The 23,164-nt window shown below is 35.1% G+C and overlaps 1 protein-coding gene across 1 annotated transcript; it reads right to left on the reverse strand.

Moving 5' to 3' along the window:
• Positions 1-1,805: 1,805 nt before the first annotated feature.
• LOC102805134 (uncharacterized) lies at positions 1,806-21,468 on the reverse strand. Its single transcript, XM_085499011.1, has 23 exons — positions 21,321-21,468; positions 20,529-20,963; positions 19,993-20,424; positions 19,677-19,892; positions 19,174-19,243; positions 18,287-18,453; positions 18,066-18,113; positions 15,287-15,667; positions 14,234-14,356; positions 13,406-13,519; positions 11,903-12,034; positions 11,571-11,681; positions 10,704-10,853; positions 10,053-10,169; positions 9,608-9,724; positions 9,068-9,173; positions 8,472-8,585; positions 8,120-8,191; positions 7,458-7,529; positions 6,975-7,046; positions 4,975-6,029; positions 4,048-4,289; positions 1,806-3,205 (listed from the first exon to the last, which is right to left on the reverse strand). The coding sequence occupies exons 1-23, from the start codon at positions 21,466-21,468 to the stop codon at positions 3,071-3,073; spliced, it is 4,629 nt and encodes a 1,542-aa protein (XP_085355137.1). The 3' UTR covers positions 1,806-3,070.
• Between the last annotated feature and the right edge of the window lie 1,696 nt (positions 21,469-23,164).

Raw genomic sequence — 23,164 nt, forward strand, 5'->3', positions numbered from 1 at the left:
TCGTTAATGGCATTATTGCTCTATCAGGTCAAAGGACAAACAGGTCAAAGGTCACAACAGATCTTGGCTTTGTACAAAATTTATGGTGTTTTGAAACAGTCGCTCATGATAAAACAAAGTTTAAGTTTACATATATACACCATAGCAAACCATAGGAATAACAATGGTGAATAACTTTGAGAATAGCGGGTTTGTGTGTAGGATATACCTGGTACTGTAAAATACTTTATTTTCGCTGAAGGAATAATTCAGTGAAAATAAAAATTAATTTCATACAAAACACCCAAAAAGTCTTTTCAGCAAAAATTAATTCCAGCTAAAATAAAGTGTTTCACAGCAGTCTACATGATTGTTTGTGAGATGTTTGTTTCCTCCACTGTCCCTAACTGTGTACTGTTTTGTTCTAATCATTTAAAGCCTAAATTACTGCTGAAGCATACAATCAAGAAGAAAAATCTGAGAATGACAACATTTTCGTGAATCAAAAATGGCACAATTTTGTGATCGGTAAACACTTCAGAAGTCAACAAGTCTAGGGGCTATGTGCAAACCAAAGAAATTAAGGAATTCTCCAAATTTCGATGGTTGCAATTCAACTAATAAGCAGGATTATAGATGGGCGCTGCATCAAACAAATATGTTTTTGCATGTAATTAGTGTTGTTTCCATGGTAACAAGGTAGAAATGTATCATCTCCTGTTTCTTTGCATTTGCAGTTTTGTGTTAATGTCAATACATTTTGTAATTTTTGTTTACATTGAGACACCAGCCTATGGTAATAACCCCCCCCCCCAACCATCGTCCCCAGGGTCTCTCAAAAATGCATTGCATTTGGATAGGTATGACATGAATATTCACATCTAAAAGGTCTCATGTTGGTTTACCCCTTAGCCATTCTAGGAATACCAACATTGGGGGGGGGGGGCACACATGGAGCAGGATGTACTCGCTCTATTCAAATAAACTGATGTCACTTCATAATTTTCTCTTTACCGATTTGACTATGTCTGTAATTCCTTGCTGTTAGTAAATTGTTTTGTGTTCGATTTGTAATTTTTTGACTATAAATTTGGATATATTTCTGCCTTACCTTTCAAATATTGCTGAACTTGCCATAATATTCACTCTAGATGGGAATAGCGCCCTCCTAAGTTGAAATCATGTAATTCTTTTGTTCAAAATAGAGGGCGTTAGATTCAGGAGTATTGTTCTTGTTGGTTCAACGACTATACCAGCAATACAAGTAAATTGCGGACGGCTGTTTTATATTTCGGCGTTCAGTATTGGCTGCACATACAAGCGTTTAATGAATTGAATAGAACACACAGTATTCTACAAAGTAAAGCCGTCATTGCCATAGTTGAAGTTGAACGTCGCAATCATAAAGACACATTTCAATGTCGAAGTTTACACAATTACGCACGTTTGATATGAGTCCCAAACTACGCATTTGACTGCAATGACATCTCAACAATTTGTAATCTTTCTCATCGTGGATTTTGTGGAGTTAGTGTGTAAAAAAAAAAAAAAGATAATGGATATAGACGTTTCCAATGTCGTCAGCTAAACAAAGCTTGTAATTTCTGCATACGTGTATCTCTGATCCAAAACCTTGTTAAACTACATCTAATAGCCAATGGGTCTTCATCAAATATGAATTTCAATTTAGTAACATTATTTAATCTAAAACTCCAAAATATAGATTGATTGATATCATTGCTACATGCAGACTTTTCAGGGCAAACCGATCATTGTCTTGACCAGTGAACACCATCAATTCATGCATTATCAAATAAAGGAAATAATTATGGAAAAATGTGAAATACATTTTTTATTGCAATAACCGGTCTGTTGTCACCATGTATCATTATGCAAATATTTTAAAACAATCTCCACTAAAGTAGTCAATCACAGAACTTTAATGCCGACAATTTTCTTGTGACGTGTCTATTTAATTATTCAAATCTGAATGCCATATTCGTGAAAGATGTATTAACTGGAGTCACAATTTTAAAATCAGTATGGATATTATGGATTTTTAAGCAATTTAGATTGTTGTCATGGCAACAAGTCATATTAAATTATGTAATTAATCGATTTTGTTACCAACAGTTACGCTCGCACACAGTTTCTCAGGTAAAAACAAAATAAAAAGATAACAGCTAAAAAGACACGTTTTACAGTAGGCTAGACTCAGTACAGAAACCAGAGAAGCAAACGTTTTGCTTTTATAGTTGAAAAACAATAACAATACAAATTCAGAAAATACAGATTGCGGAATCTTATCGTCAGTCCATTTTGTTTCTCGAGAACAAAGTCCCTAACTGTGCTCGTGGTGAATATCATGTCGGAAATGTCATCTTGTACTGACGATGTGGAAGACAAGGTAACTGTACTGATCATGACAAAATGTCTGAAGAAGTCGGCACGACAATTTCATATTTTTATAGTTTTCAAAAAATACAATCCAATTTTGTTATGTATTTCCTGATACTTAAAGGACAGCTTAATATCTTAGAAATATTGGTAAACAAAATAAGCGCATATTAAAGTTGGTTGGCCATACTCTGGTACTATATTACACAGTGCTTATGTCTAATATACAAATAATTTGGCAGATCTGTTTTTGGTTCATTTTGTTGCACTCACAGTAAGCCACATGCATGTATATGTAAAATAAAACTGCCTTGCTGCTAATTAAATATTTTGGTAAAATAAGTATACATGTAGATGATAATTATTGATATGTCACTTGGGCTCGTTAAACAAATAATAATAATTTGCATATTTCTCGTTAATTATTAATTCAAAAGTTCATTTACGGTTTAAAATCCTCAGGCTAATTGTCAGTGTATTGAAAATCACTTTTCTGCATTTACAGTCCGTGTGACACATTACAGTTCATTCGTACATAGTTATGTTACAAAGGAATTCTCTTCGACTGATTTACTAAACACACGCATATAAGTCACATGGTCATTCGTGTGTGCTTTATTCGCCAATAGCGTAATAGATAAACTTGACTTTCAAATTCATAGCCATGACTCTGTCTCCGATCACTTATTCCTTCTCACAAGCTTTCCAGCATTTTTTCAAGTAAATGTCCATAATCCAGAATATCGCCCAGAAATGACACCTTTGTCTTTGCGTTTCGCACTTCTCGGGCTTCTGCCAGATCTGTTAAATATGCATTTAAAACAATGCCCTGCAATGGAAAAGCATACATCATTCAGTCAGCACTGGCCAAAATGTTAAAGTTAAAGCGGGGGAGTCGCCATCTACGCATGCGTCAGGTGTCCATAGCGTGTCATTGTTTACGGACAAGCGTCTATCCATGAGCCTTTGCGTTCTTAGCTTGTGTTGTTATCATCGCTTTGGACTCAATTCCCGCAAGTGACGACCATCCCGCTTTAAGCAGTAATTGTCAGTAATCGTCAATAATCGGACGCACTGCAAATCATTTTCGGAGTTCAGCCTAAGGTCTACCGATCATGAATCTGAAGCAACAACGGTACCACTATGCTACCAGTAACCGGCACTGCTACATATTATATATAACATTTTGGTAACCGTACGTACATTTTGTAAGCTATTTCTGGGGGAAGCATAGAGGTAAACTGACTTCCGACGACAAGTTGCATCCCACCCCTCTAAGAGAGCACGCCCGTAAACTCGAAACACTTATATTAAAAATGGAAACAATTATAACGTATTCATATAAAGATATGCAACTAGATGAACTAGAAGATTTTCCGTTCACTGCGAGATCCCGCGTTATGCGTGAAATCGAACGTAAAAACAGGACAAACAAAGGTCATTGCATCGTCAAACACATTATTCGTCTGTCAAAGATGGGCCTTTCGATTTGAGCTACGAAATAAAGAAATTCGAGATCAAAATCAAATCGTTCGATTTTTGCGGCAGAAGTTCGGCGAGCGTCCTTCACGCAATTCGCGAGATCTCGCAGTTGAACGGCAATCACCTATTGAAGTATGCTCTATCATCGATTGACAGATCACATGTACAACATAACACATTCGTTTTTACCTTTGACCCTACTTCCACTAGTACGTGCACTTCGTTAACATTTTTATGAACTATCTTATTTTCCTGTAAATACTGTAATGCCATCGCGATGTCTCGACTTATCTTCCATATAGATGCAATATTTTGGTCACATGATTTCAGATAACGATCAAGAGATACCATTTGTTTTTTCTTATGAGGCACGTAAGGGATAAAATTACTACCCAGTTGATCTTTCGCTATTTGGAATACTGACACTTGATCTGTGGAAAAAGGAAAAACGTACATGAACCACTTTCTCAATATTCTGAATATCGATCATGTGCGGTAGTGATTATTCGGTGCTTGTTGGATAACTCTTCCGTCTTTTTTTTTCTTGATATTCCGAGGGATTATTTGTGCATACTCAACCGGATGAAAAAGTTTTTCAAAAAGTACTGCCAAACCCACGTCTCAAACGTTGTGTACAATCCGATATTGTATAATTATAACAACTGATTTAATTTTTGTGTCAGAAAATGCAGAAAAACTGCAACTAAATCTATAACACGAACTTCAAAATAACGACGCACGTCTCTTACAACCTGTGAGGTGAGTGGTTCAGGTAGACTCACAGTCAAGTGTCTTAATCTGTACTGAAAACTATATTACGTAATCCCACATAATAATTATGTAACCATTAAATAAAAACTGAACGTTGTGTATGTATCAATATTCAGAATCGTATAACAAATCACAGCCTGACAAGGTCGCGTGATTTGCGCCCTCCGCGGTGCTCCAAACCCAAGTGGGGTCTGATGCCGTTCGACATCATTCATGCCTACATGTCAGGCTAAACAAATTACTAAACATAAGTTTCGTAATCTCGCGAAGGTCACGTGATTTTCAGACAGTATTGCATTTCATGTGATTATGATCATGCATTGTGGGTAACGTGTACAGACTTACCAAACTCATCTGACGACTTGTATATATCCGAAGAAATATTGCTGGCAACAATTCTAGATTTACTTGGCACTAATAGTCTTTCTTTCACAGTCTTTGTGTTCAGTGATGATATGGTATATAATAGTGGGTTCATAGCAGAGTTTAATGGCAGTATGAACACAGCCGTCCATGCAAACACCTCACTGGGAATATGAACTCCTGATAAGCCCAGTATTCCCAGAATAATAATGGGTATCCAACAGCAGAAGTCTGTCATCACAATCACTATCATCCTTCGAGCCATTGTTATTTCGGCTTTCTTTTGTTTATTGCCAACAGCTCTTGTCGATTGTTTTATGACGTTGAATATAATTATATAAGCGATGAAAATGAATATAAAGGACACAAGATTAATGATTTGAAAAATTGTCACGGAGTATTGCCATCCTGGTGGCTTTTTGTGAGTAAGTTGAAGTGAGAGACATACTCCTGCCCGTGCGTAGAATTCACCGTTAAAATAAGGGATGGGTGTAATTGGTATAAAAGCAGCAGTTATGATAATCACCCAACCTATTGTACAGATTATCTTTGCTCGTTTTGCAGTCAGACGTCGAATACGCAGCGGAAACACCAGAGAAAAGAAGCGATCCGCAGTGATGACGGTCAGCGTGAACACAGAAACTTCACTGGATAACGTAGAAAGAAAGCCGGCGGTTTGACAGAGGGCGCTATGCCGCCACATTTCGTCATACACAATGTAGATACCACGGTAATACATATCAACAGACGCTATAATAATCATATACACCCCCATTAGGAAATCGGCAAATCCTAAATTCAGGATGAGAAATGCGTGAACTTGGTTCGCTTCTTTTGACTTTAGTCTCCATATTATTACAAACAGATTGCCAATGAGCGCAGAAAATCCCAATATCCACATACAGCTACGGAGCACAGAGTTCGCCATCAGATCTTTACAAGACGAGAACTCGTCAGGGGGTGGAGTGCATTCTAAAAGTGGCGTGTTTGCCTGCTTCCGGTTGGCAAGGCAACAAAACGAGTATTTATCTGAGTATCTGAAAATATTATAATATATTCACACATCAGTATATTTTATCCTTGCGATGTACCAGGCACTTACAAGAAGGAAACTTACGAACAATTCACACACTAATATTTGGAAATTATAAATTAATTTTGGTCATAACAACAATAATGATTAGTGGATTTCAATTTGAGACGAATATATAGTTTTGATAATATAATAATTGAAATATTAAAATGACATTTCGAACTATTCCCCGTTAACACGCATTTCATTTAAATCGCGCCGTTTAATGGCGAGAAAATTCTAAGACGTAAGCCGTTCTAAGCGTCTGAATAATTTTGATATGCAGTCGTTCATCAATAAAAAAAATTCGAGAGATTTTACTCAATTCAAAATGATAAACGATAAGATAATCAAACATAGCTGTCGATTTTCTTCAACCATTTATGCCATTTATAATGTATTGAAATAGAAATACTAGTATTTGTTGGTCAGTTAGTACAGTTGAATGGTTAGCGCGTTCTCGTTTGCAGTGAAGAGGCCTTAACTTGTAATTAATATTAAATTTTCAAATTAAAGAGCAGATTTAAATGATTTAATACAAAAGCATAAGTGTAAAATGATATGAAAATGTTGGACTTACAGTGTGTTCATATTGTCGAGAAGATAAAAGAAATTCGACTCTTCTCCAACCACAATATTATTATCGGAAATATTACTGAAAAAAGACATCGTTAATGATTGAAAGTAATATTATTATGATTCGAAATAACACAAATAACATATATATTATTATAATCATCGCATTTATAATTATCATTATTTTGTATTTACTTAACGTTGAAACTGATTGACAGAGATTCACACCTAGGAACAACAAATTATTCCGAAGATCATTGTTATACTAGAAAAGACGTATACACTCAACATTGCCAGATACGTAGAAAGACACATGTATTTAATTATTACTTACAGTATCCTCAGAGCATCGAGTCCAATAAATACGTTGTTTGTTAAGGTCTGTAACTGAAGACTCCCTAGATCACTGTAAAAAATACATTCTTAAACTTATAGTTATACTTTTTCAATGGTAGTTAACGTTGTGTTGGTAACATTACGATTTCTACTAATTAAAATCAATTAACTAACTAGTGGCATTGGTTCGCAGATAATACAAGCCATTGATGCCATTCACGTGAACCTGAGTGATATCACGTGATAAACTCATACTATCATGATATGCGATAGTTAAAAAGATAATTGCAATGTCGGATAAATATAACATCAGAATAACATATGTTTACATGTTTTATATTTACATTATCGTGAAAGTAGGGAACTTCCACAATGTCCCTTTATAATAAGTATTGATACATAACACTATTCATATAAAATCGCGTATATCCAATTAAATACAATTATATAATACATTATCCAAATATACAGACACACTTACAGAATTGGTAGATTGTCAAGTCCGACAAAAGCAACGTCTTCAATTACCTTTAGCGGATTTCCACGCAAACGCCTGCAAATATATCATATAAATACTAATGCATCTAAAATTATCAACATTATGTATCACGAACTTACGAGACGTGATAGTGAAGTTAGTAAATTGTATCAGTGATATAATGAAGCCACAAATAACATTCAATGTTCCTGTTTCATGAGTGAAAGTTATGAGCCGTCTTTACGTACACATTGTTTAAAATATTAAATGATCTATACTTACAGTGATTTTAGTTGATGTAACCCAGTAAATGTATAACTATATATAATCTCGATATTATTATGGCTTACATCTCTGCGAAAACAAATCATAAATTAATGTAAAATAAAAATAATGTTTCTTCCTGTTCTGGTGATTACAACATGTACACCTGAAAATCACTACTCAATGCTTTCGTTCACCACTGACGTTATGACTCCCACAACAACTCAAGGTAATTTATAAGCGAAAGAACAATGTTCGTTGAAAACACATGCTAGTATAGTGCAATTTGTTGTGAATTTAACTAATCTATACACAATGTATATGCCTTGTTTTATCTATTTACCATGAACATATTGGTGTATCAAAAATACTAGACATGATATAAATACAGTGTTACTTACAGATGATACAAATTACTTAAATTTGAGAATATTCCAGCTGGTATATACTCAATACCAGTATGTGACATATCCCTGTGAGTAAAAAATCAAATATACTACATATTTAGAATATTATAATAAAAAGTCAGACTATACATTCACACATTTCATTATATGAAAAACACGCCCACTGATTAATCAAACATAATTGATATCGATGTAAACTTCTCACTCTGTTATGCAAATGTCCCCGTTCTGCGGAACAATTCAGATTCTGATTGGGAAATATCTAACATATATTTGCTATATTGAACACATAATTCATAGAAAACCATTCACACAACGTACAAATATAATTTGATATCAAACTTACAATTCACCAAGAAAGTGATAGTTCATAAAATCGCCGTGTCTTAATGTAATATATGTCACATTGGCAACAGTTTTTACTCCACTTTTTCTTCGAGACATCATATCGCCGATAGCCCTACAACGAAAATATCAAAATATGTATAATTATATAAAAGCACATATCAAAATAATATTCGGAAGAGCTGTGTCGTTTAAGTTCATGCCCTTCATCAGTTGTGTGTCGCGAACATTCTTTTGTTATCCAGGTTATGCTACTTTTTACAAAATTTATTATAATATATTAACTGAACGTTAACGCCATATAAATGTGCCATGGCTAACTGATGTATCCTCTGATATTGTAGAATGTGAAATCATGATAAACCCAACTCTAGATCAAAAGTCGCATTGGGAAAATACAATAAACACGTGACAACTATAAAACAAACATTACAAAACATTGTCAAATCAGTGAAATAATGATACCCCGAGGTATACAACACAAAGGTGATGTCAGATGTTTCAAAAGAGCCGATCCTGCTTCAAATGGGACAATCGTCATAATAAAATAATGTAAAGTACAGTCTTATCCGTTGAACATGACGATTTACAACTTACAGTTTTCTGACATTGTCTGGAATATTATGTGGTATAGTCGAGCCATAGCTAATGTGACAGGTCACAACAAACCCTTGACATTCACATTCATCTGGACAGGTAATATCTATAATGACAATGATAGAAATCATCTTAATAACTTAATACGTAAACAGTATATTATCACACGAAGAATCTAGGACAGAGCTATGCTCAATACATAACAATAAGAAACATGAAGAATTGGACAAAGAACAAAATGTCAGTTTTAATAATATGGAAGAACAGAACAGAAAAAACAAGCGACATGAGAACAGGGAATAGTATAAAGAACAGGGAATAGTATAAAGAACAGGGAATAGTATAAAGAACAGGGAATAGTATAAAGAACAGGGAATAGTATAAAGAGATGTGAAGAGAAGAATGGAAGTCAGTGGATGGGAATTAAGACTTAATGTGCTGGCATAGGATTGGAAAAAAACATTGACATGCAGTAATCAGAACGATTAACGACGATGATGACGTTTGATCGTTCATATAAATTTAACACATAATTATTACCACAGAACTGTTCATCGTCTCCATATTTGCATTGCTGTATTCCATCACATCTCTGTAATAGTGGTACACAATATTCCACATCGAAGCATTTATAAGCCCCAGGGCACGTGAACGAGTCTGAAAAAGAAAATTAATGCTACAAGGTCAAATGTGATATGCTACTTTCTGTGATTAGGAACATTAACCTTTTACTAAGAACCACATTTGAGGAATAGCCTAAATGCACCTGTTGCTTACATCATATTTACATCCTTCTTTCCCATATCCGTGTTGCACATTGCATTGCGACATTTTGAGACTGAGACATATTTCGGTCTCGAGTTTCGAATGCCTCAATAGAGAAAACTGTCGTCGCCAAAGTAAATCTTTCGGTTATGTATGTAATCTCACGTCATAATGGTGTAAACTGCGGGAAAAAAAAATATCAAACAATGTTTCCACTCACCGCAATCTAATTCGTCTTCTCCACGCGGACAGTCCGCAACTCCATTACATCGTAAACGCAGGGGTATACAGTAAGAATTCGGACATTTCAGTGTATTCAACGGACACGAAAAGGCATCTGTCGAAGAAAACCACGTTTAGTAAAAGTTCCTCGTCTATATGTAAATTAATGGTTTGATAATTAGATAGCCTAATAATGACAGGGAGATATATAACTACAGTTCGCCTAGCTGCCGTACATTTTGTTTTGCTATCCTGTTTATGCATTTGTTAAATTGCTTATGAGTACATGTTTTTAATTTCCCCCAAAGAATTGTATTTCTCAAAAAAAATTCTCTGTGCAGATAGGATTTTGATTTTCAATCCATGCATTAGTCCAAATCATATTTTTTTATTTGTGGCTTTACTGCATTGTGTGTGGTGATGGTCGGGAATAATATACGTTGTTTACAATATTATATAGAACATGAATATTAGCTTTTCTTATGTGTTTGTTTGGTCGTTTTTGTTATTGTATTGTATTGAAATGATAACATTGCCTATCAATCCCAGTGTACTTGCATAATGTATAAACCTGTTAACGATATAATAATTGAAAACTGAAACGCGAATTTTTAAAATATCAGTTTTAAAGTACATGTGATAAACTCACCACAGTATCGAAGATGGGTGACATCCCGGCATCCAACCTGATAGTCACGTGACTTTATATCGTTGTAATCATTGATACATAAATGCTTTCTATCTGTACAGTGTTGATTTGCACATCGAAGATCAGTGATATTACTACACAGTGATATTTCTGTAAAATGATAGTAATACAGCATATGGTGGATGAAGTGCAGTGTGATAATGAAGTCAAATTAAATAAGTGGTATCTATATTTTCGAAGATTTATTAATTAATTCAGAAGCAGGTTATTCTTCGCCGTGAGACTCTATGTTAAAATATTGCAAGTGAGATACAGGAATGGTCAGCAGCAAGCTAACAGTTCAACAGACTGCATAAATATGTTAATTTCAAATGCTTGTTTCAACTAGAATTGTCACGTATTACTTGACCCAGACACCTATAACATAATAACTTAAGACGAATCAGCAATACAAAATGTATTAGGTAATAAGTAGATATATACTGTTTATTTACTGTCCTAATTTATCTTGCCTACCGAAGAACTACGAGTGATTCAGCATTAAATTCGGCCTTCGTTTTCCTGTAAAAACAATTCCTTGCACGAACACCTAATTACACGGAGAACGCTTTCCCCGGGGTGTTTAAAACAAACAATTCACTGGGGCATTTGAAACGTTTTTCAAGCCTCATTCAAGACGACTGTCCCATATAGTATATATCAGTAAGTCAATCGCATTCATTACTTATCACTTGTACGGTATATGATTGTGTTTGCATTCTCCTTTTTGTGTAGGGGTGGGCGATCGACAACCATATTATGTTATTACATATTATTTTATTAAAGATTACTAGTGCATTGAAGATCCTAGTATCATACATCGCTTACCACAGCCCTGGTCTTCGTCTTCACCAACTGTACCTTGGCAATCAATCATGCCATCACATACAGCAAATGATGGAATACACTGGTCGTCATAACAACGGAATCCTTGACAATCTGCATGTGGAGATTTAGCAAGTTTATATATATGATAAATTGTGTATTGACGACATTTATGCTTTTGTTTCATTCTCATTTTTGTCAATCATTGGTCTATGTTGAATTATCGGTTTGTATTCATTGTAACTGGAACATGACAATCTAGTTGCATCTTTTATCAAAGTACAAGTGAAGCAAGATTATGAAAAATAAATTCAACCCTGTAATTTTTAACGCACCTGTTATGGTACATACTGCATCATCTTCGTCCGACCCATCTATGCAGTCTTGGTAAAGGTCACACACTTTAGTCTGATTGAGACATTCGCCATTCTGGCAAGTAAACTGGTCAGCTCCACACAATGGGTATGCTTTAAAATAGAAAAATAACTGACTGTGGCATACACACACACACATATATATATATATATATATATATATATATATATATATATATATATATATATATATATATATATATACGGTCTTATATGCGGTTATTGAAATGCAATGCAGTTGCAGAATGCTATACTAAATATGTATTTCACGTGGTGATGGAACTCCTACAATTGCATTCATCGCCGGAGATAGAAATTACATATCCTCGGGGACGGAGCTACGTCACAGAACGTTCTACGTTGCTAAGGTGCGCACTACTTTAACATGCATTGCTATGGGCTCTGCGCGAGCTGCTGTGGAACGCCGGTCGAATAGCCGGTGAAAACAGCTGAAGCCGAGAAAGCAGCACAAACTCAACTTCGAAGTAATCCTGAGCAACAGAATGTATATATGATGTACATTTAGGGGTAATCTTGTTACACTGTTCAGTAGAGTCTCATCAACTATCCGAAGTTTTCGGCCTTTGCCGGTTTTCACCGTGATGGTCGCCAGGCGATGAAAATGCCCGGATGTCCGCCCAAGGATATTCTTAGAGATGCAGATTCTATATGTGTTTGCCATATAGATAGCATTGCCAAATTACACAATAACCTAGTTAGTAAACATCTGATTAACGTAGTTATCAAATGAAATCTCACTATGCCAGAAATAATGATATCGATATTGGAAGAACGCTTTATTGTTACTATTATAGCATCTGCTAAAACATAATTACGACGTATTCAGAAAAAAAGCATCACAAATCATGATACCGTGACGTTTGATTAAAACGCTAAAAAATAAATGCTTTAAAATGTTGTTTGTATAAAATATTCTAAAAAGTAATTATAGGGTACTTCGAAAAACGTAATTTTGAGCGATTTAATAACGCTACAGTAAGATGTTAAATCAACATCTGTATTATTATATTACCTTCTAGCTTCTATGTAATAAAATTGCACATTACGAATTCCATCTAGGAATTTGACGGGGCATATCAATGACTGATTTCACCATATGTTGTAATGACTCTTTGCAAAATCGTAATTATTTTGGGACTGTTTTCTTCTTTCACTTCAATAATTCACGACTGATTTTTAATAATAAATAATACACATTATCATAATCAAGAATATGGGAAAATTGCAAGGCTGGGAGTTAAAGGGGAAACGTCGTCTAAAATCAGTATAAGTATTTTTTTCGAGCCATATTTCAACCTTCCCTATTTCACATTTTACCGAGACGACGTGATGCGCTCAACTTACCTGACTGCGATCGTAAAATGATATGTCATGTGTAATGTTAGTACGGTGCACATTGTATACATTTATCGCGTGATACAATGTAATGTAATGTATACTTACTACAATAACTTTCATCTGACCCATCTTCGCAATGTTTAGTGAAATCACAATAAAACGACATAGATATACACTGTCCATTATCACATGTAAAACTCGTATTGGAGCATTTGTCACCTGAAAATATTTGTGTTTATAGACAGTTAAGATATTCCGTTAGTTGAGATTTTTTCATAGACTGTTGTGTTTTTACATTTTGTCACATGAAGCATATTCTACGTGCGTGACGTCATCATGTTGTATATGCTTACTCGGTGTCTACCAAAGCTATTTTCTTGTATATATATATATATTGTAATCAAATGGTGTCGTTCGGGCGCCAGCTCCATTCATATTATACATAGTCATTAGAGATTCACTCTTTGGTACAAGTAGTACACTTCAACTTTACATACATAAACTACCAAATTTCTTTAAAAGTAATTCATACTTTGTCACCTTGATCTATCCTATATTTTTCGCGCCATGTTTCGGACATTATTCTATCATAATAACATTATTGCAAATACATTCGTTTAGATCAACTCAGCCCAATCGATCACAAGCAACTACCTGCACACCTGGACCAAAGTAACATCCGGTAGTTTATTAATCTCGGCAAGAGGTTATCAATCGACCTTCCTATTGAGTCTATGGTACACTCAGGTAAGCTTATAATTAGGGTTATACGATCGTGAGTCCGATGCAGTATCTATTATGATAGCGGCATCAATATTCCCGACAATTAACATTATATTTTTTATTTCTGTAAATGCTAATTCTATGTCTAGATCCAGAGTGGAACGGACACGACATACTAAAGCCCTTTAGGCAAATGTACCAAAAACCTACCGCAGTTCATCTCGTCTGATTGGTCCCTGCAATCCATGTGACCATCACATGACATCATTGGTAAAATGCACTCTCCATTGTTACACTGATGATATTCCTCACCACAATCTACGTACACGTGATCTATCAAAATAAATGATTGGTTTGAATATTTATATACTGAGCACTACATGACGTGAACATTTTTTGAATATATACTAGTATACACTAGCAGTTTAATTACTTCAAATATTTGAAGCCATATTTGATCGTTACTATACTGTCACATATATGTATATTCCATGTACACTAGTACATTAAACGCAGATGTTGGGTTTTGTAGCTTTTATGTACAGCTCTACATAACGCCAGGCCAATAGCAGACCATGATTACTGACCAATTGTCAGCCGAATTTGCATATATATATAAACATATTGACACAACAGTCCCTCTATGGGTTGGGCTTGAATTCAGATGCAAACAAATATTCCGCATATTTTCATTATCAATTATGGTAAAGGATTTTTTATATAAAACTTATAGGTCCCAATAAATAAATTAATTAATTAATTGATATTCTCTCGCCACAATAATCGTGGTCAATGTGAGTTCAGACAACTAATAAACTATTAGTTGTCTGAGATGGGGGTTAGCATATTACAAGTTAAAATGTTACCATAGATGTATAAATGTTCGTGGATGTAGCATACACCACACATGTTAAACTTACATAATTTATATTTAGTATGTGGTAGTAATGTGTATAGCATGTATGTTTTATATAAAACAAAATAAGTTTTTATTTTATTTTGGATGAATCGCACGAGTTCAATAAGTACTTTAACATGCACTGCGAGATCTCGCGTATTGTGTGAAAGGCGCGGACCGAACGTCTGCCACAAAAATCGAAAGATTTGATTTTGAATTGACGTCGCTGCGACGCTATGACTTTTGTTTGTCCTATTTATATGTTGCATTTTACGCATAACACGGAATCTCGCGGAGAACGAAAAATAGTCCATTGTGCAATATGGACCACGTAAGAGCATATAAGAGTTTATAGTCACGTTTACCTCTCGTAGCTTTCTCACAAATCACACCAACTCCCTCTTCGAGCTCATCATTGGTACAAGGTATTCTTTCCCAGTTATGTTTCTCATCCATCATGATACAAATAACATTGCCTCCTAAGCAGCTTTGACAGTTGTTCTCATCAGTATTAATATCTTCTGGCATCGTCTCGATTACAATGAATCGCGGACGTAATTTCTCTGAAGTCCACACGTATTTTATGTTGAACACTATGAAGTCTTTAAGCTGTTGTGATGTCATTATTGCAATGCCCCCGCCATTTTCCTCGCAAAATGTACGAATATTTTTCAGCGATACCGTGTCTGGTGACATATAAAGACGGTAACATAACTCGCCAAATAAATACCAATATTCTTCACACTCTGTTGTAAGAAAGACAGAACAGGTTGGTGCATTTCCATTACCCATACTACATCGCTACAATGTTGAGTTAGAAAGTGTGCTTATAAATATAATAGTAAATGTTAGCAGTTTGCAGTGCTAGCATACATCGTTGTGCGCTGTGCTGTTTGACTGGCTGATTGGGTTCAGTCGCCATTGGAATTTATAAATATTTATAATAATAAAAGGGAAAGTTTCAATGATTAAGAATGTATTGACAGAAATAGTACTGCTAAGCATATCAAAGTATGTGAACAATTTTAAAACAACATTTTGCCATTTGACTGGTATTTGTCGGTCGTCGATCATCTATTCATAATTCACAATCTTCATGTTATCAACATATAGCATATAGAAGACCATTTATTTGTCCTCAATCAACTAACCACAAAATACCTAAGCAACAAAAAGACTTTGTTTGCTTGTTTCATTGACTTCCAGAAAGCCTTTGATTCCATCTGGCATCTAGGTCTCTTCTGGAAACTTATCCAAAGTGGTATTACAGGTAAATTCTACAACATCATAAAATCCATTTATCTGAACTCAACAGGATGTGTTAAACTTAAACAGGGTGTAACAGACAGCTTCACAATTAATAGAGGAATTAGACAAGGGGATGGACTCAGCCCACTCCTTTTCAATATCTATGTAAATGACATTAAAACATCATTAGACTTGGCTCGTAATGACCCACCAAGTCTCTTAAACACAAGTCTCCATGTCTGCTATATGCAGACGACCTTGTAGTATTATCCCAATCACATACTGGCTTACAAAATGCCATAAATTCTCTTGAAACTTACTGTCAGAAATGGAAACTCAATATTAATATCTCTAAGTCAAAAATCATCATGTTTAGTAGGTCAAAAAAATCACAGGACAAATTAAAATTCTATGTTGATGGAAAGGAACTTGAAAATACAAAAACCTACACATACATCGGCATTAAACTACACAAATCAGGTAAATTCATCGGAGCACAAGAAGACCTCAGAGCTAGAGCAATGAAGGCATGTTTCAAAATGAAAAACTAATTCCAATCAAAACAAATTCCAATTAAAAATGTTCGATGCAATTGTAAAACCAATTATGCTTTACTGCAGTGAAATTTGGACGAGTGAGAACATCAATAAATCGCATCTAATGGCAAATCTGTCAACACCAATGGAAAAAGTACAAATACATTTCTGCAAATACCTTCTAAAAGTAAATAGCAAAGCAAGTAATTTGGCAAGCCTACTAGAGTTGGGAAGATATCCTCTCCTAGCAACAAGCTTAAAATATATGATCAAATATTGGATCAAAATAAATAATTCTAACCCAAATTCGCTAGTACATCATGAAGGTTACAATCTTGGAATACATCTTGATAAAAAAGGAAAAGACAACTGGGTAACAGACATAAAACAAATTTTAGAAAATTTAAATATGGGAAATATTTGGGAAAACCATAAATCTATTGATGAAAAACAAATCACTGAAACAGTAACGCGCAAACTAGAACAATCCTTTGAAATACATAGTACAGAAACATTACACGATGACAATATAGGTAAAAACCACAAAAACAAGTTACGAACCTATAGGAAAATTAAAACAGAATTTGCATATGAAAAATATCTCACCACAATCGAAAATCCAAATCATAGAGCAGCTATGACAAAACTCAGAATAAGTGCTCATACCCTTCAAATCGAAAGGGGCAGATATAATAACATTTTAGCGGAGGACCGAATTTGCCCAGTTTGTGACAAACAGGAAATTGAAAACGAAAAACATTTTCTTCTCAATTGTGATTTATACAAGAAGGAACGAGAAATCATGATCAACAATATTAAATACAATATAAGCAACTTGGGGAAGGATGACGAAAAACTTACAACTATACTAAAAATTAAAAATGACAAAACAATCATTGAACTAGGAAAATTCATCCACACTTGTTTCAAATTACGACAAGAAAAAATCTTAAAATGCCAGATGCCTCAACCAACCACCAAATAATTTAATTTTTTTTTTCTTTTCTATTGTCTTTGATTGTCTTGTGTGTTTTTTGTTTGTTTGTTTGTTTGCTATCTTTTTTGTATTACTTTATTGTATTTTCAACTAAGATCCCACTCCGGGATACGGTTTCAATAAAGATTATTATTATTATCATTATTATTATTATTATTATCATTATTATTATTATTATTATTATCATTATTATTATTATTATTATTATTATTATTATAGCATTCCTGACGTCACAATCACGCGCGATTCATCGCCTATTTTATTCTGGGAACGGTGAATATTCAACAAATGATTATGAAAAGGTCACGTGAACTAAATGTGATCTTGAGTAATGTTGAACTGATTTTGAAACAATAAGCTTACCTTTGTTAACCATAGATAAAGTTGTGGTCTCATGTGTGACGTCATAATCTGTAAACAATCATGACGTAAGCTCAGAATCGCGATTAGTGTGATCATGGAGGTAAAAAAATCATTGTTAGATGTCGAACTTATATGTGTGCTACAGAAACAGCGTTTTCATATAGTATCAAACAGCAATACTACACACATGTTCCCGTCTTATAAACTTATAAACTACATACCTTCCTGTATATTCGCTTCGGTTTTACATATATATTGAGATAGCTTATCTGAAGCACAAGGTACATCTTGCCAGTGACTTGTTGAATAGTAATTGGATAAATCTATCATGGCACAGTTTTCATAACTACCACCCGATGGCTGTTGTGTACCGTACTCGTTCAGGCCCCTGAGAAGAGGTATATCGATGAAGAAACGCTAATTTCCATGTTTATTTAAGACATTACGATTAATATAATGGATATATATCGTGGACATGTTGGAAATAAAAGACAAACAAACTAGACGTATGAGAAGAAGGGGAGGAATATACGGACATTTTCTTGATGTAGAAACTAACTTGCGTAGAATGGTGTTGTGTTGGTGCTTTCTCACTTGTTATTTGAGAGACTAAATAGCTGCACTATGCGACGATATTGGAAGAAAGAGTATAATTATGTAAACAATGGCGTATAAGAAGAAAGGAGAAAGGACTATGCAAACATTTTCCAGTTATACTAACTAACTTACGTAAATTGGTCATGTGATTGTGTCTTTTCACAAAATCAAATAAATTACTGTCCCTTTAGTAATTTCGGTTTTTAAAGACCGGTGGTCGTCGCGCCATGTGACACAAATGTCGCACATGTGCGGCACGGCGACCACCGCCCTTTGGTTACAAACTCATCCCGTTTCGCGTTGTTCTATTTAAATCGCAACGTCGCGCAACGCTTACAATGTATCATACACGCGTTGTACATAGGTCGCATGGGACCCACATCGAACACCGCGCATTGCGACGACTGTGTCTATATTGAAAAGCGTTAGTGTCAAAATCAAATCAAACACTGTTTTGCAATATATGTATATAAGTATAGTGGCAATACATTGTAAACACAGTCGCACTTACCAGTCAGCATAACTAAGTGGACTCCCATCACTCCATCTGTATGTTCCTTCTCGTTCACGATCTGTCAATCCTATAGTGTAGAATAGTACAACAAATATTTTTGTCATATATGTGATGTAGTGGGATGGCGCTAATACATCAAGAGGTCACGGTCATTATTCTATAGAGAGAGTGTGCTCAAACCCTACGTATAAATGCGCTAGTTTCAGCAGTATAATGCGTTGTTACAGTTGTAGAAATGTTATTGTAATGATATGTCCAGGATATACCTGAAATTTCAATAGAAACAAACCATATACAACTTGCTGAGGCTGACGATCGTTTATTGATGTCTCTGTCGTGTTTGTACGTAAAAATGTTTCATTCATTTGACGTGATTATTATGTCTCGTATAATAACAAGTTGTGAACAAATCAGTCTATGTCTCGTATAATAACAAGTTGTGAACAAATCAGTCTATGTCTCGTATAATAACAAGTTGTAGACAAATCAGTCTGGCATACCTATGTATATCTGCGGCAGTTCACTCAGCCATTTTGTAGTTAACATTGTATGTATAAATATCATTTCTTTCCTGTCCCCAATGCTAATAAGATGGCTGCCTTTATTTCGTTGATCACAGCGATGCTCTGCCTGGTTCCAGGTTAACGGTTTATCCTCTTGGATGAATACATAGCATTTGTCATTGTAATAGCTCCAATCATTGTCTGGGCAGTCACCTGACGAAGTAATTACATTATATGTGAAAAATACACATGTACGTGAAGACATGCAGGTGACACAATAGATGACCATATATGGTAGATCACAAAATCTCACCTATGCGTATTTCACCACCTCCCTGATTTCCACTCGACTGGTATTCTAGAAACTCAAACTGCAAAAGGAACAATGTCTTATCAAATTCTTCCCACTCGGTGAAGAAACGGATGAACATTTTATTTTTGCTCGATAAAATTATATCGGGAGGTGGGTCGATGTTGCAGAACTGTCCAATCACTTCACCGGTTGAATCTCCGTCCAGAATTTCCAGCATATCAGTTTGGCAGCCAACTCCGTTATCACTAGGTTCAACCTGGAATTGTTCGGCCGGGATAGTAATCTTGACGTAGTTACCCCTTGGACCAATCAAATACCAAGACGTCGGAAGTTGTTCGATATAATTGGTGAATGCAATCATCCCACATTGTTCAGACTCGCAGGAAATGACGTCAGTACATTCTGTTAAGACGTGATCGCAACCAGGACAATCTGCACAAAGAGGTACGTTCACAATCATTATTTACACCGACACATATTATATAGCATAATTTAATAATTAAACAACATTTTCAAATATGTACCATGTTACTAACCAACAATTTCATAATCCAAATCAAAACGATAAGGTCCTAAATCTTCTTCCTCCTCTTCATCTTCGTCATTATTATTAGGTCCATGATTGTTATTCTCATCCTTATTGACGGGCGCCCTCACACTTTTGAGTCTGATTACAACAACTGGTTCTGATATGATTATTGTTAAAGCTTGTTCGGTACAGAATTCACCAACCATCTCTCTGTAATCACTATGGTAACCGGAGTAGATGCTCACCGTGTCTATGCACTTGCCTTCTGTTTTCGCTAAGTGAAAATTCCTGAATTTCAAAGAAATGAACTTTCCTACTTCTCCAAGTATCGTCCACTGACAACGGCTGTATGAGTGGTATTCCCCAGATGTTATTGTTCCTCGCATTCCGGTAACATAACCCGGTCCGCCACATCCCGACGTGCTCACGCCAACTGAATCATCTGTAATAGAACGCCAAACGGGACAAATAACGAAGTTTACTCAAAGTCACATGGTCGAAAACTTGAATATTTGAATGTTTTCTCACAACAATTCATAACAAATATTGCGTGATATCCACGAATAAAAATATCTCACGCGTGGTATCCTAGCAACTGGAAAGATCAGAACTCGTACGTCGAGATCGAAATCGCTTAAAAATTTAGCTGACAAAGCTGACATGCTGTGAGTATGAAATGCCAATAAAAAATGGTAAAATATATAACAACAATTGGAAGTTAATGGATTTCTTTGAGCTTTTTACATCACTGGTGCAATTTATGTTGATCAATTTGGATTGAATCTGTAAGGTGAATTACCTGTCAATTGATAAAGCGCCTGAAAACCGTAATCACCATGCTGGAAGTCTTCGTCGAACATACCAGGGACAAACACAATATACAGATTGGATGACGTAGACACAACTTCTAATTCGTAGTCGAGCATCCCACAATACTGACCAATCATGTTTGAGTCAGTGTTACCATCATATACGGTCACGTGATCAACACACACTGTGCTCGATACACATCGTAGTTTGAGTTTGGTGAACAGTAATCTAAATAAGATGAAACATTTATTATTGAGCGCTGAAGTCAACTTTAGGCACCACATACAAAATATTTGCATTTATAGATTGCTCTTTTCCATATAAAATTTAATTTTTTTTTAAACTAGAAGCAATGTCACACTTCGTTTGTTTGGCCCAAAATTAAAGCAGGAGGGCCGTCACTTGCGCACGCGCGAGAATTGAGTCCCAATCGACAATAACAACGCAAGTTAAGAACGCAAAGGCTCGTGAATAGACGCTTGTTTGTAAACAATAACACGCTATGGCCATCTGACGCATGCGCAGGTGACGACTCCCCTGCTTTAAGAATGAATTCAGTGAAAATGACAAGAAATGTGAACAAATTTACCCAAATTTAAACAAGGGGAAACATTGGCACTAAAAGGGTCAGGTTAGTTGGGTTTAATAAAACGTTCATTTTAAACTGACAAACGGACAAATACTGATTGAATATTTTTGTATGAGCACAATTATGATTCGCAAAATTGATTAGAATAATATGTGGTCGGTTTGAACGCTTTTTGACAAAAGTAGACAGTGTGCTATAAGTTGATAGTTTATGTTATCTGACAATCTCGTCACAAAATGACTGTTACTATGATTTGAGTTATTGAAGTTACCTCAGTTGACTTCCTTCAAGCCCTTGTATTAACCAACTACAAGATGTATCCGTAAAGTATATTGACGATTCTATTATACCGAAAGGGGCGGTCAACGTTCGACGACCTTCACACGAACTCCTCTGATAACCTAATAAGACAAAACATCATACAATAAATAATGTATTCCTGACAGTCACACAAAGGTCACGCATCAGACGTCATTGATGCACTGTCACATATTATTACACAACAGATTGACAAGTTCGATAATCTCTAGATTCTAAGTATAATAGTTATCTCTAAGAACGTATTACACGTCTGTTTATAATTGACTATAAAAAGTCCCAGATTGTTTTTATTCTGATTCACAAAATAAGAGGTATTTGATATTAGAAAATATTTGTAAAAACAACTTTTCTTGCTTAATGAAGCATATATGTACTATAATCCAGCTTCGATTTCAAACTTCTCAAAGAAAAAATCTCAGTTTTTATCCTGTTTTTTGAAGGTGTTGTTGCTAAGAAAACAAGTCTGGTTACCCTTTACTTAATTGAATTGATACAACTTGTAAGCTATCAGAGAATTAAAGCACGTTCGCTCAGAGTATTGCTTCCGAAAACAAAATAAGTATGGACAATTTTTAAATATTATTTTTTCGGACCACTGAATTTATTTTGTTGCTTACTTGTGTTTAACTATAATTTTCCGAATATTTTCAGACATTCCATGTAATTAATGACTGTGAACTGATAACAAGAATCTCTTTGTCTGTTCAAAGTGTTTTTACGATTACGCGTTTGTAATGGTTAGCTCACTTGGAATATACTATTTAGAAACAGATATTCTACTGTATCGTAGGAAAGTCAGTTTAGTTGACACGTGAGAACACATGTCATTCTACATAGATATAGTGTCGTTATCAAGTATATTCGTTCACTTAAAATATTCAACTATTGCGCAAATCAGTTTTGAGTGCAGACCAACGCTACTC

Source organism: Saccoglossus kowalevskii, chromosome 5 (assembly GCF_978046115.1).
Source record: "Saccoglossus kowalevskii chromosome 5, keSacKowa6.1, whole genome shotgun sequence".
Classification (NCBI taxonomy): Eukaryota; Metazoa; Hemichordata; class Enteropneusta; family Harrimaniidae; genus Saccoglossus; species Saccoglossus kowalevskii.